Raw genomic sequence first — 15,750 nt, 5'->3', positions numbered from 1 at the left:
GTCAAATACAACAAAAGAATCACTTTCTGACAGAATTCAAACATCAACAAGTTAATTTAGAAATAATGTTTCTAAACCTTATTAAGTAAATGGCAACAGCCTGCTAGAATGGAAGCAGCTATGTTACATCAGCTGTACCAGACATCACTATTGCCGTGGCTGCAGTGTTTTTTTAATGGGCATTAATTTGACATGATGCAGACATCGAAAAATAAAGTTTAAGTACTCAGGCTGTGCTTGCATGGACTGTGCCTTTAAGTGATCTGTGTTTATCAATGACATTGTCAAAGATGGGAATTAATAAAGGGAAGCTACTGCTGTAACTATACTGACTGAGTTCTGGACAGGGAGACCGAAGAGAGTCGTCTTCTTCCTTTACCTATTCTCTGACAATTGCATTCAACTGGCACACAAAAAGCATGCTTATTTAAAGGAGGAATGGGTAGCTTCTTCTAGGGTTTATGTGCCTGGAAAGCATCACAATATTAGACTTGATATCCAAACCAAAAAAATATAGCATATACTTACACTATAGTTGATCAAATCAAAACTCTACTTGAGACCAAACATTACCTGCGTCAAGGACCACAAGGATGACAGGTCACAGAAAATGGTTTAACAAAACTTTTCATGATAGAAACTAGCATCTCAGAATACAAAGGGATATGCAAAATCCTACTAAAGCCATAAGTCAAACAAAACAGTTCTGTTTCCCTGAACTGCACCCTGTGTTCAGGACCAACAGGACTTGTCAAACCATTTTCCATTGACACGTTTGAAAAGAATATGGATTTCTGACTGAACAAAACACTTTTTTTTTGTTAATATACTAAAATATTTTTTGATACTGTAAAAAATATTTTTTTTCACCCACTACTTACTCCTCCATTGCAATAATAGAGCCATTTCACAGTTATGATAGTGGTTGGTTGCCAGTAAAATAATCACAGCAACCTAGAATCACTACTTTTCCATGTTATGGACTAGAAGGTGGAAAAAAAAAATAAAATACACTGCAAATACTTAACCTCACTGCCAGACCAACAGAAAATAAGATCAAAGTGTGACAACTGAAGTTCATTAGCTACTTCAGTGATGATGCATGAGACCGGGAAGAATTTGTTGCTGTTTACCATCAGGGAACATATTCTCTTTAACAGGAATTTGCAAAAATCACTATTTTTCTATTTTATTTTTTCAAAAAAAAAAAAAAATTAGCAGATTGCCATGAAAAGCCAGAAAACAGTCCTATTTAACATAAGGATGGCGTTTTACACAGCCCTTTATAGATATGAACTGTACTTCTCCATTATGCATTAATTAGCAAGGGTAGTACAGATATCAGCATGGGACAGGGAAGACAGGTCTGCCTCCTCATTGTGATGGTTTTCATTTCTACCTTCCCAACGTGCCAGCTCCCCAGTTCTCTGCAAGAAAATACATGATATTTTCATGAAGCTCAGTGAGCCAGGGACATGCAGTCTTCATAGCAGCTCTCATAAACCCAACTTCATTGACTTCAAATAAAGCCAAAGTGACTTTTATCAGCTGAAGAACTGGTCTGACCTGTATAGAACACACTACTGTGCACAATAAAAGCCCAAAGTGTGAAACACTCCAAAATCCAAGTGCCTAGACATGAGTAAGAGGTGAATTTCTAGCTCTTTGTAACAAATTTCCATGGACTTCAAGTATGACAGGAACTTCTCTGGTGGTAGACTGGGGCTAATTCATTGTCACTATTGCAGCTACACTGATTTATTTCAGCGAAGGTCTTGTCCTTAAACTTATGTGCTCGTGGATCATATATTCATGACTTAATCCATTATCATGGCATGGGGAAATGGAAGAAAAGAAAGCAGCACAGCAGCACAAATGAAGCTTTTATCACTTAAATAAAATGGAGGGCTGTTATTATTTATGTTTATTTCAGTTATCATTAATTTCTTACCTCACAGACGTAAGCAAGCTATTGTTCAACCGCAGTTCTCTCAGATTAGGTAGATAGGCACCTATGGGAACAGCATAAAAAACACTTTGCAGATCTGGGAGTAAAGGAAACTGCTGAAAATTACAAGTTGAAGCATCTAATTTTACATGCACTTCTTACCTGTTTCTGCCAGACTTGTGCTAGAACTCTTCTAAGAAAATTAATGAGATTATTTAACTCAAAAAATATTTTACCCTTTGCATTTTTGCACCATATACGTACTGTCTGCATGACTATCCTGCTATAATTTTTGGAACCCCGCTCTGACAGTTCCGACAGAGCACCTTTCCAGACAGACAACAATAGAAACTGGCTTGATGGGTGACTGCTTTCTTTGGTCTCATTCCCAACAGTCATTGCCTGTTAACTGAGTGATTACTCTGAAGAAGTAAGGGATGCTCAGGGTATAGCAGTCCATGACCTCTGATTTCTACATAATGTTCTTGCTTCTCTCCCCAGAAATATTTTTCTACCAATTTAATGTCAAGTAGTGATGGATTTATTGGATACACAGCTAGGTAACACTTCTTCAAAATGTAATTTTGACTCAAACAACAATAGCATAATTTCTCATGTCATAACTTCACAATTTATAGTTCAGAGGTCCCCAAAATCCTACTTTGTTTTGATATGCATTGTCATCTCCTTTTAATTTTCTGGATCTCATCTGTTGCTTACTATTCAATTGTACAAATTTCATATCTGTGAATACCTCAGTATTCTGTTGTTATTTTGATTAATGCTTTTTTCTGTTCCCAAGAGAGATTTCCCTTTTTGGTTGTTTCTGCAGGTATCTCTGAACCAAATTCATACACAAAATCTCTCCAAGCTACCAAGTAACTCAGACATAAGCTCTAGTCCCGGGAAACAGTAGGTATTGACAACAGCAAAATTTTACCCATTCCCACTAGAGTAGTTCACCTGTGGCTGGTGAGCACCCTCCAGTATAACATGCAACCATGTAAAGGTAATAACAATTTTAGACAAACTGGATCATTGCTAAAACATTAAAATCTGTTCTAAGCAAATATTTTTATAAGTCCTCTGAGTAATTTTTCTCTAGCATGGGTGGCTTAGCAGTGTCCAGAGGGACATCATTCCAGCTCTTTGCAAAGGATCAAAATGAAACAAAACAAACAAACAAAAGAAAACAGGAGTGGGATTTCAAAAGCAAACAAAGGAGGTCACGTTGTTCATCCCATTTCCCCAAACACAACAAGAGCATTTACAGCAAAAAGATTTTGATAAATCATGGTTTAGTAGAAGCATTATGTATATCTAGTGCTAGTTGGGAATGATTATAATGCATATTAACCTTCACGCATATATTGATTACAACACATATAATACATATAAACCTTCATGCTATACTGCAAATATTGAACTTCACATCTTTGCAAAGCTCTTTAGAAAATACTAAAAATCCAAAACACATTTCTAGCTTTTTTTTTTTTAATAATTTTTCATAACCCCTAAAAGGTGTAAAAATTATAATACCATCCTCATCCTGCAGGGCATACTTTCTTACATCAAATCAGTTTTATAAAGTATGGTAACAAAACAATTTGGAGTCCTGACAGTGTTGATACTAGGATATCTGTTAATTAATCTAGATTGCTACCATGTTCCTGATAAAAACCTCAAGCATAGAGAGACGAAATGACTTCCCCAAAAGCATTAAAGGAAAGAACAAGAAGGATGCAGTAGCCTCTCTAGTCCCCGCACAGCAGTGGGTAATAGCTTTGCCACAGGTTCAACCAGAGAGGTTAAAGGGTTACCAAGCGAAAGCTACTGCAAAGCATTACAAAGTAAATGGGTTTTAAAAACAAGTATCAAGCAGAAGATTTGAATGAGGAGACAAGAAGACTACCTCACAGAAAAAGGAGAGACTTGCTCAAGAAAAAGCTTCCCACTGAATGCATTTAGAGCTGGTTCAGGAAAAAAGCAACTATTAAAGAACACAAAGAGGCAGAGTGACAGGCTGACAATACCATTTTCACATCTAGTTATTTCATTATTGTAACCTGATCCTCCATCTCAGACAGTTTATTGTATTTTGGTACAATCTATCCCTGGGAACTTGTAGAATGTTAAGCTCTAATATGCTGTTTAAGAGACTGAAATAAAAGTATGCTATGTGCAGTGGTGCAAAATTCTACCAACAAGATTTTTGCGTATTTATCCAGTTCTGCAGGTTCTTCCCTCCTTTAAGGTTTATATTTGATATGTAATTGTTCTTTGCTGCTAAGAAATCATTGCCCACTTAATTTTGTATGGTTTTATAGTCCCAATTCCATCCATCCACATATATATATATAAGAGACTGCAAGATTAAGTTGAAAGAATATTGTAAAATGAAGATGACAGAAATAAGAGATCTATCCAAATATAGCAACATACTTCTAATATTCTTTATTTTAACCCTCATGGCATCTTTCCTGAGAGCAAGGATGCAATTTATTCTTATACTAACATAAAAATACTCTAAAATATCAACAATACTAACTTCCAATAATTTTTAAAGTACAAACAATATATTCCTCATCTTGAAACTACCTTTCTAAAATAAGAATGGTCCAGAAAAATACTGATGACCACAGTACAAGGCTGAGAATTTAGAATGGTGAACAATGTTATCTCATAGGTCTAAGATTCCCTTTCAGTAAATACCCTTTTTGCTACATGTCTCTGAAAGTACTAACCACCAACAATGCGCTAGTGTTAAACTATTCTACTGTATTATCCCAGTGGAACAAAACTAAATGAAGAGCAAAAGAAATCAAAGCGTAAGGTAAGTGAATAAAAGTGATACATGCTGTCCTGGGTTCAGCAGTAGCAGTCATTTTTCTCCTTCTTACTAGCTGGTGCAGCGCTGTGCTTTTGACTTTTGGCTTGGGAACAGCGCTAGTAACACTGATGTTTTTAGTTGGTGCTCAGTAATGTTTACTCTGGCCAAGGACTTTCTGAGTCTCATGCTCTGCCAGGGAGGAGGGGAAGCCAGGAGGAAGCAGAGACAGGACACCTGACCCAAACTAGCCAAAGAAGTATTCCGTACCACAGCACGTCATGCCCAGGATGTGAAACTGGGGGCAGTTACCTGGAAGGGCTAGATCACTGCTCAGGTGGGCGGGGTATCAGTTGGTGGGTGCTGAGGCGCTGTATTCTCTTCCCTTGCTATTTCCCTTATCTTTATTATCATTGGTGGTAGCAGCAGTGATTTGTGTTATACCTTAGTTACTGGGCTGCTCTTATCTCAACCCGTGGGAGTTACATTCTTTCGATTCTCCTCCCCATCCCTCCGGAACTGGGGGTAGGGGGGAAGAGGGGGAGTGACAACATGCACACTCAACAATGTTGCCTTAAGTGCTGCACTTCACAAGCAAGGTAGCAATGCGGATGTCTTTCTGAGCTGTTTTGGTACAACAGATGAAGTTTAGGTAACTGACTACGAGTAAGGAGAAATAGAGGCAAGATGCTGGTTTTATTATATTCTACAAGCTACAACACTTATTTTTATAAAACTTGTTGACATTACAACGTATTCTATTGTTAAAAAAAAAATCATTGTAGCTTGACTTCTGCTTTCTGGAATATGGACTTGAGAAAAATATACACAAAAGAAATTACTAACAAATACTTGCATTGCTACCAGGACACCTATATGTTTTATTGATCTTACGGTACATGTGATCCTACAGAACATGTGAACACAGACTGCACTCTTCTAGCAGCAACAATAACATGATACATAAATTAAACAGGCTATTTAATTCACTTAAGGTGTGTTAAATCAAGTAAGATCCATCACCTTGATGCTATTTGCACACTGGCCTCCTGACCGCACAAGTACCTGCCACTGCAATGCTAGCTGCCAACAAATGTCTCTCAGCTTCACATCAGAAATACTGACAAATAGAACAAGAGGAAAGAGAGATGATGACTCTGTGTGAAGAATAGCATGTGCCTACTTCTGAGCCTTTAGCAGAGGTTTTCCTTGATAAAACATGTGCAAGGGAAGCAGCAGTCTTCAGACACATAATCAGCTTAGCCTGGCCACCAGCAGGCAACAATTCAATAAGTACCAGTGAACAGCATTGTGGGTAACTTGATTTGTAGCCATTAAAATCACTTAGAAAGAAGAGGACTACGTAGTGTCTTAAATGACTGTATCCCACCATTAGTTTCAACAGGGATTTCTATGAGCTGGGCATGAATGCAGTCCCAGATCTGTCAGCAATCAATCAGAACTGAAGGGATAAGCTAATGAAAAGAAAAATAGTCCATCTGTTTGAGTATGAGCTAAAGCCTACATGCAAACTGAAGAGCACAGAAGAGAAGTCCAAGATCTGCAAAGCTGGATACAAGACTTGCCAGGGTGGTTCAGTGTTTTACCTGTCACTCAGCAGGGTGCACTGAAAACAAACAGCTAAAGATGTCAACAATTATCCCAAGCCTTGAGACTCCGATTCCAGCTCTGGCATAAAGCCTTTCCTTAATTCTAAAACTGACCACACGAAAATACTGTAGTATTGGTCTTTTTGAGTTTTAGCCCACACTCTACCCCTAAGAAATGCAACTATTCCTCCCCACTATGTCACAGCATTGTAGAGAGGCTGATCTGACAAACAGGGAAAGCTTAGCAAGATGGAGCTTTGAAATTTAGCACATCCCAAACTGGAATGCTCATGAGAAAAATTCAAGTCACATGTTTTAAATCGCTCTGGAAACTGTGCTAATGGAGATGTAGGCCCTGAGGGCTTGTGTTGCAGTCTGTGTATGGCTGCAAACATTGAAATGTTTCTCAAGTAGAAATTGCAGTGTAAATTTGGGATTTGAGTGCTGCAAGGTTCCAGGTGACTCAGAGTTACGTACAGTTTAGCAACCTGCAACTATTTTACCTGGCCATTTAAGAGCTTGCACAGCCAATTTTATCTTTATGCATAAAACCAGTCAAGCAATATTGTTTATTGAGTGCAAACTGATCATAGAAATAAAGAACTTTTTGATAGCAAAGACGCTCTTATCCACCTTCTGCAACTGAGGAACACCGTAAGAGCAAAGTTAACTGATTTAATATGGCTGTAAAGAAAGTTAATTAGCTAGGTCTGGAATGCAAATAAAACCACCAAATTGCAAAGCAATCCAGTCTGGAGGAGAGAGCCAGAGGTCCCAAGCCCAGCCTCCTGCTCGGAACTAGGTCTCCTGTGAGATCAGACGAGGGTGCTCAGGTCTTCATCCAGCTGGATCTTGAAAACCTTCAAGGGTAGAGACTCAAACCTCTCTGGATACCCCTATTGCTTAACTGTGCTAATGGTGGAAAAGCTTCTCTTTCTTGTCACACGGTAACTTCTGTCATTCCAGCTGGTCTCATTCTTACCCTTCTCCTTCCCTCTTTTTATCCAGAGGGAATTCTTCCAGCTATTTATCCAGACCCCTGTGAGCAGAGACCAGGTCAGCAGCAGAGTTTTAGGGGCAGACAGCTAACAAAGAGCATACAACAAGCCCAATACCTCCAACAGCAGACCTGCTTACACTATTCGCACTGAAGGTGCAAACTGCCCTGTGATACTCCTAAAAAGGTACACATTACTCCATGCACCTAAAAATCAGCTGTCATGTGAAAAAAAGAACCGATGATCACTGGAAGCTTTAAGTGGCAAATGTTCTGCCCTAGCCACCTGATAACATTTGTAAAGAGGTTTTCACAGGAAGGAAATTCAGAAATGCGCTATGTAAAAAGAAAAAGGACAGAAGGAAATTTTGTTTGGTCTTGATGTTCTGTTATTCTCAACAGCAGTGGGCACCTGCAGCTGCTGGGTTTTATAGCCCTTGAGGGCCAAGTCTTGGTGCAAATGGTGGGATATAAACAAGATGGAAATTGTGTGCAATATGGGAAGAGTGCTCTGCATTCTGTAAAATTTGCAAAAGCCTAACCACAGGGAGCAGAAAGGGATTTATTTTCAGTAATGGAAAGGAAAGAGAAGTACAGAGTGAAAAGAGTGAAATATTTTGCTTGCTTGTCACAGCTCATGTGAAATGGCATTGGAATCAGAGCGGCACTTTTAAGCGTTATAGAAAAGGCGTAATCAGATTTTCCTATCAAGTGGAGGAAACATGACTGAATAGATTATGATTTCTGAAATGCACGTAATTTACCTTAAATTATCAAGTGCCTATCATAAAGAGAACTATTTACAAAATAAACAAATAACCAATACAAAGCAGTTATATAATTCAAGACAAAAGCCCCCTTCACTGTACTTGCTTCACCATTCTTGAAAAAGACATCAATCAATCCACTAAAGCTAATTGGCTGTTACATTGTAGTCCCTTGCATATAAAAATTAACTGCTTGGCTGAAAATACCAGCGCCCACGTTTGGGGATGTGACTCCTTTTGGCACAGAAAATATTATCCTGCAGTAGGTTTGGTTGCAAAACGCTTGGTTGCAGAAGGCTTGGTTGTGATGGGCATCCACGTGACAACCACGTGACAGAAAATGACTGTCAGTAGTGGGAAAAAGGAAGGTTTCATATTCTCAGTGTTAAGTCTACCATAGAGGGAATTCCTTTGGTACTTCCTTACTTCCTCAATGCAGTGATGTCAACATAGAAACTAAGTGCAAGCATTAGTGCTGTTTAGGACTCACCAAAATGAGGTATCTATAGGACCTTCCTCTGTCACATCATCCAGCACAGCTCAATGAGGCAGTACAGGATGCAAAGACAGGCCGCTGTCAGCATGAGTAGCCTGATACCACTAGCAATTTCCCACCCACAGGAAAACTTTACAGTGGAGAGAAGCTGAACTTTGGCCACTGCTTTGTTAGAGTAATGACAAGTACTTAGAGGGCAAGGTAATCAACAAATGCTCATTTAGGGCCTGGAAGCGTGTCATTCAAGAGGAATGTGTTCAAACTAATTTGCTTTAGACAGAAACAGCATCACTCATCCCACTGCCATAGTTTTTAGTCCTGCTTATAGCTTCACAGAAAACAGAGATCAAGGAATGAGAAGTTCCAGGGAGACCATGTTTCAGGAGCTCTTGAGCAGGAAAGTACTTTACAGTGGTGGTTAGTTTCTGAGTCCCCAGTCATGCTTCAAGACACAATAAAGGAAAATTTGAGACAGTGAGCAGAAGATAAAATGTTTTCTTACCAAAGTTCCCCAAGCTGTTCTCTCTTGTATCTACTCGCACCTCTAGGGCATTCACTTGCTGCAGATCATCTACCCCTGTCAAAATTTTCTGTAAAGATAAGCAGAAATATATGTATACTTTCATTGCAATAAACCAGATGACATGCAATAAACCAGATGAGAAGTAAAAAGGTGTAGAAAGGCTTTCAACCAGTGTTTTATCAACATATGCTCCAGGTCAAAATGGCTAGATGTGCAATCACATTGAAATAAATTTAGCATTCAAAGATATTTCTTCCTCATAGCTCCAAATTATTCTAGTCTCTTTGAGTCAAAGCTGAGGATTACATTCAAGCTGCAAATCAACAGACCTACATGCCAATTAACTTCATTTAAACAGTATGTCCATGCTTTAAGATTTGCATAAATGTTGTACCAATCCTCAGCAGATAAGAAGTTACTCTGTCACCTGTAATCAAAAAGATACTAGGTAGTAACACTCAACAAAACACATTGTTTAGCCTTTTAACCCAAAACCATGAAAAAGAGACATAATTTTAGCACAAGCAGCTCACTTTTCTGAAAGAAGATAGCACTGATTACAAGAATTGCAAATTCTTTGATATCTAGGCAATGCAAACAGAAGCCTCCAAAATACTCCATTATTTTTGCAAAATCTTAGTAATAGGGTCAACCACTGCATTCAGCAAGAGTGTGTGAATGCAGGATCTTTCCTAATATCTTAAAGTCTGCACTGATGTGTACATGTAAGTTTTGCCTTGCAGAGGTAAGCAGGAGGACAGAAACAAGCAGAAGTTATACACAGAAGAGAGAGGGAAGCTCTAGGACAGCCAATGAAAACTACAGCAAGGCTATAGAGTCCTAAGATGCCAGGCTGCAATTCCACAAGCAGCTGAAGCAATCTTGTGTTACCACTGTTCTTATCCCCTATTCCTTCCTGCTCTGACCAGCTCCTCTCTTCCCAGTTTCCCTCATTCAGGCTACATGTTCCACCATGTCCTTTGCATCATTTTTGGGTGCTCAGTGGATCCTTCCATGCATGGATTCACCAAAACAGACCAGGAGGCAACTATATATTTTGTCCCTGATGGGTTAGTGGTTCATGAAGGGGCCTGAAACACTCCTTGAAAGATGAAAAACAAGGCTTTTGTGTCACAATAACTGCCTGAAAGAGCTGATGCTCTGTAGTGATACAACTGTTACTTTCTCACCTTTCCATGCCAAAGAAGTTAGGATATGGGGCTAAAAAAAGCCCACTTCAAAGAAATGGCTGACCCTGGCATTAGTGTTTCCCCCTCAATAATGAAATCAATTGCATGGGTCAGTAGTGCCACCTGTCTTTTGCCTCTCTATTTAAGCTGAAGGCAGGAAGTCATTCAACAACCTCCACATACAGTAGAGAAGTTTTTCTCCTATTAAAAGTTACAACATTCTTTAGTTTGTTTAAAAAGGGGGGAATTATTCATTAGAAGGGAATGTGTAGGACCTCTTCTGTTTATGAGTTTGGAGAAGAAAAAATAACCACAAGAACATCCAGTTCATTTTGCAGAGAAAAACGGCAGTTGCGACATTCCTGCTCACTGCCTGCAAGCAACTACAACTTCATTCACCCTGATAGGACTGTAGTGATAGGACAAGGAGTAACAGGTTCAGACTTAAACAGTGAAGCTCAGGTTAGATATAAGGAAGAAGTTCTTTACTGTGAGGGTGGCGAGGCACTGGAATAGGCTGCCCAAAGAAGTGGTAAATGCTCCATCCCCGGCAGTGGTCAAGGCCAGGCTGGACGGAGTCTCGGATGACATGGTCTAGTGTGAGTGTAAGGGGGGTTGGAAATAGATGATCTTAAGGTCCTTTCTAACCCTATTCTATGATTCTATGATAGTTCCGCATCCTTTTACAAAGTGCCAAACACAATCTGTGTGTACATGAAATAATAGCTTAAAAGGGCATGGTTTCTTGAAAAGGCTGAGCATCCCCCCTTGAAAATCTGGCTCCCTTTGTAAGATTTTGACTTGGACTCCTAAGAAACAGAATTACCAAAAATCTTCATTTACTTTTGAATTGTCTTTATAACACTGAAATTATTTTTAATTTTATTTTTTAAAAAACTGTGATTTTAGCAGGCTGAACCCAAGAAGTCTTCTTACTTCCCTGCTTTCCCCCTAGAGTATGAGAAAAAAAGGTCTAAGGTGAAAACCTATGAGTTCCCAATGGCATTCAGAAATTTACTTTCTATCCCCAGATGCAGCCACCACAAAAGCTGTTTTGCTCCTGCAAAGGAGCCATGCTTACCAACTACAGACTGCTTTCTCCCCCCAGGTAAACACAAAATCCCTCACTGCAAGATATATTTTGCAGTAATCCTTTTCAGCAGATGACACTGTCTGTCATACAGCATGAGAGTACGTGTGAAATGAGAGCTAGCTGATGTCCTGGCACACAAGCACACACTTGGATTGCTGGACTTGGACACAAGCTTTGGTCATGAAAGGAAGCTGCTTCTGAAAAATCTCTCTCCCCCCTGCCCCGTCAAAACAGTCTTAAGAGCCTACATCATTAGAAGACAGAATAGGAAGGCCTCAGAACAAGTAATACGCTTAGGGTCATACACATTTTAAGTAGAGTAGCAAAAGCTCCTGGCTTTGCCTTTCTCCTCTGCTGTCTGCAAGCTCCCTGCATGCTGTCCTTCCCACTGTTGTATTCTAGACAGCCTCCTCTCACAGTTCTGCTTGTTGTCCTCCTCTTTCAAAATCTAAGCATAAAAACTGCATAGACTTATATTCTCTCCTCTTCTAGGGTTCCCTATTCGTTTTCCTCATACCAGGGATATTAGTGTGATTTTTTGCCCTCCTTTTCCTCTTTCAGATCCATCATTTGTACTTTTTCCCCTGTCTGAGAGATGAGCATCTTGGCACATCCATATTTTGTACTGCAAGAGGCACAGCTGTGGCTCCAGTGCTGAAAAGGGTTACTGGCTCCCATCACCAACTCTTTGAACTGTAGACAGCTGCCTTGAAGCATGCACTAACCACACTTCATGTGCTCTCAGTCCCCACTTCCCTGTTCTGCTTTTCCAAAAGTCTCTTGTGAAAATCACTGTCCTTCCATCTGCTGATACTGAGGAGATGGTTGGAAAGTTTGGAACCAATTTGCTGTGGGATGCAAAAGCTATCATACTACATGAAGGGAACAAGAAACGCTCTTTGGCGTGAGCTCACTGAAAAGCACAAAGACCCCAGGTACTGACTACAAGCTAGTTAGCAAGCAAAAGGCATGGGCGGCAGCTCAAGAGAAGGTTTTATGGTGAATGGTTCCTTTGGAAGATAATTAAGACACTCTTACTGCCCAGACACCTTTCTTGGCATACTGGTGCAGCTGGAACTGTGACATGTCTTGTGTCACAGCTAAAATTATGGCACCAGGAATGAGGGAGATTTAGGGAAGGATGTGGAAACATTTAAACAAAGATGACACGTATTTAGCAGGATCTCCTTTTTATGTTGTTGTTTAATGCCAAGGCACAGGAGCCTTCACCAAAATTTGAAAGGAGGGATATTTAGGAATAAGTTTATTGCTATTGAGTAGTAAAAGGGAAAAATATATACAAAAAAAAAAAAGGAAAAAAATACATAAAAATCTCCAAAGACACTGAAGGGATCATCAGCTTGGATACAGAGATACCTGGCACCACAAAGGTTGAAGTGATGCTAAGGTGCATATTTTCATTCCTAGGGCCATGCCAGGCCTAGGCCAGGCTGCTGCACTAATTCAGAGGTATCCCACTGTGACTTCAGGTAATGACTGCCTGCCCGCAGTTCAAAGGGCTGTTCTGACTGCCAGGAACAGAATGTCTCTCTGCCTGTCCCCAAGGAATGCTACACACATGAAGGTGCTGTGCCATCTAGGGATTTCTGTGTCTGTGAACAGCTGCTCAGCCTCAATGTAGAGCAGACAAAACATACCAAGGATCTGTTCTAGGCAAAGAATTGGATATACTCAGTTATTTTACAGCAAAAAGATACTTTGAAAAAAAATAACTATAATTCCAGGTCGATCGTTGGTGTTCAAAGAGGATTCTGCTTGCCACCCATCTACTGCCTGCAAAGTGAGGTGGGTATCAGTTGGATAGAGAAGGAATATGTTTTCTGAAGAATCAAATATCAAATCCTTTCTGGCACATGACATTCAAGAATGTGGCCTGACAGCAAGCGTTATACTTCACCCTAAATTTGTTTATTTGAGAAGATAAATTTCCGTGGTAAAGCACTGCACAATTCCTTGAAAATGAATACGTTATAAGTAGAACAAGAACAGATAAAGTTCTCTTTATATTTTTGCACCTCCTTCAAAACAGGAGTAAAACTATTTCACAGGAGATCATGCAGAACATATTGGTAAATAATTTAGCCAGTAATTTAAAAAGCAACTGCACGATGGCTCACAAATCATTCCCACCGTGCAAAATGTCTGGCCAACATCTCGGAGGAGACTGTGCACTAGTTTGGAAAGCTTTTCCTCTGACTGACAAGAAAAAGCCAGTAAGTATTTTGTAAAGAACAGCAAGTGAAAAATACTTGTGCACTTGCAAAGCTTCTCCTCTGACTGACAAGAAAAGGCAGTAAGTATTCTGTAAAGAATAGCAAATGAAAAATACTTGCGCGCTTGCAAAGCTTCCCAACTGGCAGAACAGTCACCTGGGGATGCTGGGAAACTCAGGTCAAGTCTCACTTGCAACACTCTGTAAATTCCTTGATTGGTAAATAATATCTGTTCAATTAAAGCTGGTGTACACAACTGTTTTCTTCCCTCTTCCCTAGGTTTTTCACATACTCCAAGAAAAGTGGATAGGTTACTGAAGTGCATGTGTGCAGCTGTCAGAGAAGCATTTCCAGCTGTGCATTTGTTTTGCTGATCCTGGTTAATTTGGCTAAGACAGGAATTCCTGAGTGGTGAGCTTATTTTCTTTTAATACTACACCTGTATGCAAATACTAGAGTCATGTCCATTCATGTGTTCATTGCTTTTTGTAGGAAATTTATTTTGAATTCCCATCTCTCCCTGCACAAAACCTCTGAAGTTGCTGAAAGTATGACCAATATTGCTTCTAACAAAAAAATTAGAGAGTGTTAGCAAGGTTTTAAGTGAGTCTAAGTAAGGGATTTTCAATGAGAGGGAGCAGAACTTCCCTGTGATCCCACATGCAATCTTCTTTTCAAAATGGTTAAATGCTGCAGATGCCCATAGTTACAATATTTAGCTATGTTTCACTATTTTCTACATATACATACAAATACATTCTTCTCTCAGCTCAGAAGAAGAGTTTAACTAGGTGTTCAATCTGCGATAAAGAAATCTTCTTGGCTTGTATGAAAAATCTATATGAGGGCAATAATTATGAAATTAAAGCGGTGGATGCATTAGCAAAGATGTACTTATTCTCATGCCAAAGCCCCAGGTTACACCAACAGATCTACATGGATGGGCCCCTGTGTAGTCTTACCATCTCCAGTTCAGCTCCTCACTGACTCGAGCTGGGGATTCACAGTACTGATACCTTGTTTTAAACCAGCACTAAGGATCTGATGTTGAAAGTTGCTGAGAGTTCTCTTAACTGTCACAAACCTCAGTGGGCACATGGGGCAACAGAAACTATACGGGAGGTTTGTTGATCTCCCGAAAATAGCCTGTATCATTTCAGTAGGAGGAAACAAGCTCAGTTTCAACTGTGTACTGAATTAACACACAGGCAAAGAGTGGACAGGATAGTAAATATTCCAACATAAACTTTTGCTCTAAGTTTCTTTTAAAGATTTACTTTCCCTTACATACATATTAAAAAAAGCCATACCTAATATTAATTCTTATTTCCTATCTGGCAATTAGATGCTTAAGTAACTACAATCAGTGCTCAGTACTGTGTCACTGAACATGTAAAACTCAAGACTAATCTGCTATTTTATGTTAGCTAAGCGGCTGTGACTGTATGCAAATGAAAATCTGGGTTTTTCATATAAAGGCATGCAAATGTGTGTATATACATATAAAGATTTCTGATGTGACAATTTGAATATAAAACATCCAATGTCTAGCTAGCAGGATGGACACTAATATAGCAACTACAAGCTTTAACTATATTAAAGAGATTTGTACAAGAACCTAAAAAATAAAAGCTCTGAAACTAAATGAGACTTTGTAATTTTTTCCCCGGTCACAGTATTATGTCTATTACTATCTGCTGCCCTGACCAATCTGATCTAACCTTGAAACTTGCTAGCTGTGCTTTGAGCAGAAGATTGAACTGGAACCCCTCCAGAGGTCCCTTCAAATCTTTTCAGTTTTATTTTTTAAATGATTATACAATTCTAATAATTCTAATACAGGATTGAGCAGATCCAAATCTGGTTGGTTACTTCCATCTCCTTGACTCCACTTCATTTAACACGATTTTGCACTTGCTTCCATTATTAACTTTTTTTTTCCCCCCTCAAATCCATTTAACTTAAAACTAAGAGAAAAACTTTCTGCAAAGGAAAAAGGGAAACAACTGAGTCATTTCAGAAGGAATCCAGTCTGTTGTTTCAGGACCCTCCAGGATTTTCTTGT

At 39.3% G+C, this 15,750-nt stretch overlaps 1 protein-coding gene across 5 annotated transcripts in view; it reads right to left on the bottom strand.

The window, feature by feature from the left end:
- Window positions 1-15,750, bottom strand: part of LRRC56 (leucine rich repeat containing 56) — a 66,617-nt gene that overhangs the window by 33,893 nt on the left and 16,974 nt on the right. For all 5 annotated transcript variants that reach the window (XM_065686823.1, XM_065686822.1, XM_065686824.1 and 2 more), the window contains 2 exons: window positions 9,148-9,235; window positions 1,952-2,012 (listed from right to left, as the gene is read on the bottom strand). In XM_065686823.1, coding sequence (XP_065542895.1) covers window positions 1,952-2,012; window positions 9,148-9,235 — 149 coding nt within the window. The remainder of the gene's footprint in view (window positions 1-1,951; window positions 2,013-9,147; window positions 9,236-15,750) is intronic.

This window comes from Lathamus discolor, chromosome 6 (genome assembly GCF_037157495.1).
Source record: "Lathamus discolor isolate bLatDis1 chromosome 6, bLatDis1.hap1, whole genome shotgun sequence".
Lineage (NCBI taxonomy): Eukaryota > Metazoa > Chordata > Aves > Psittaciformes > Psittacidae > Lathamus > Lathamus discolor.
Note: the sequence above shows the minus strand (reverse complement) of the source record. Positions and strands in the feature narration are given on the sequence as shown.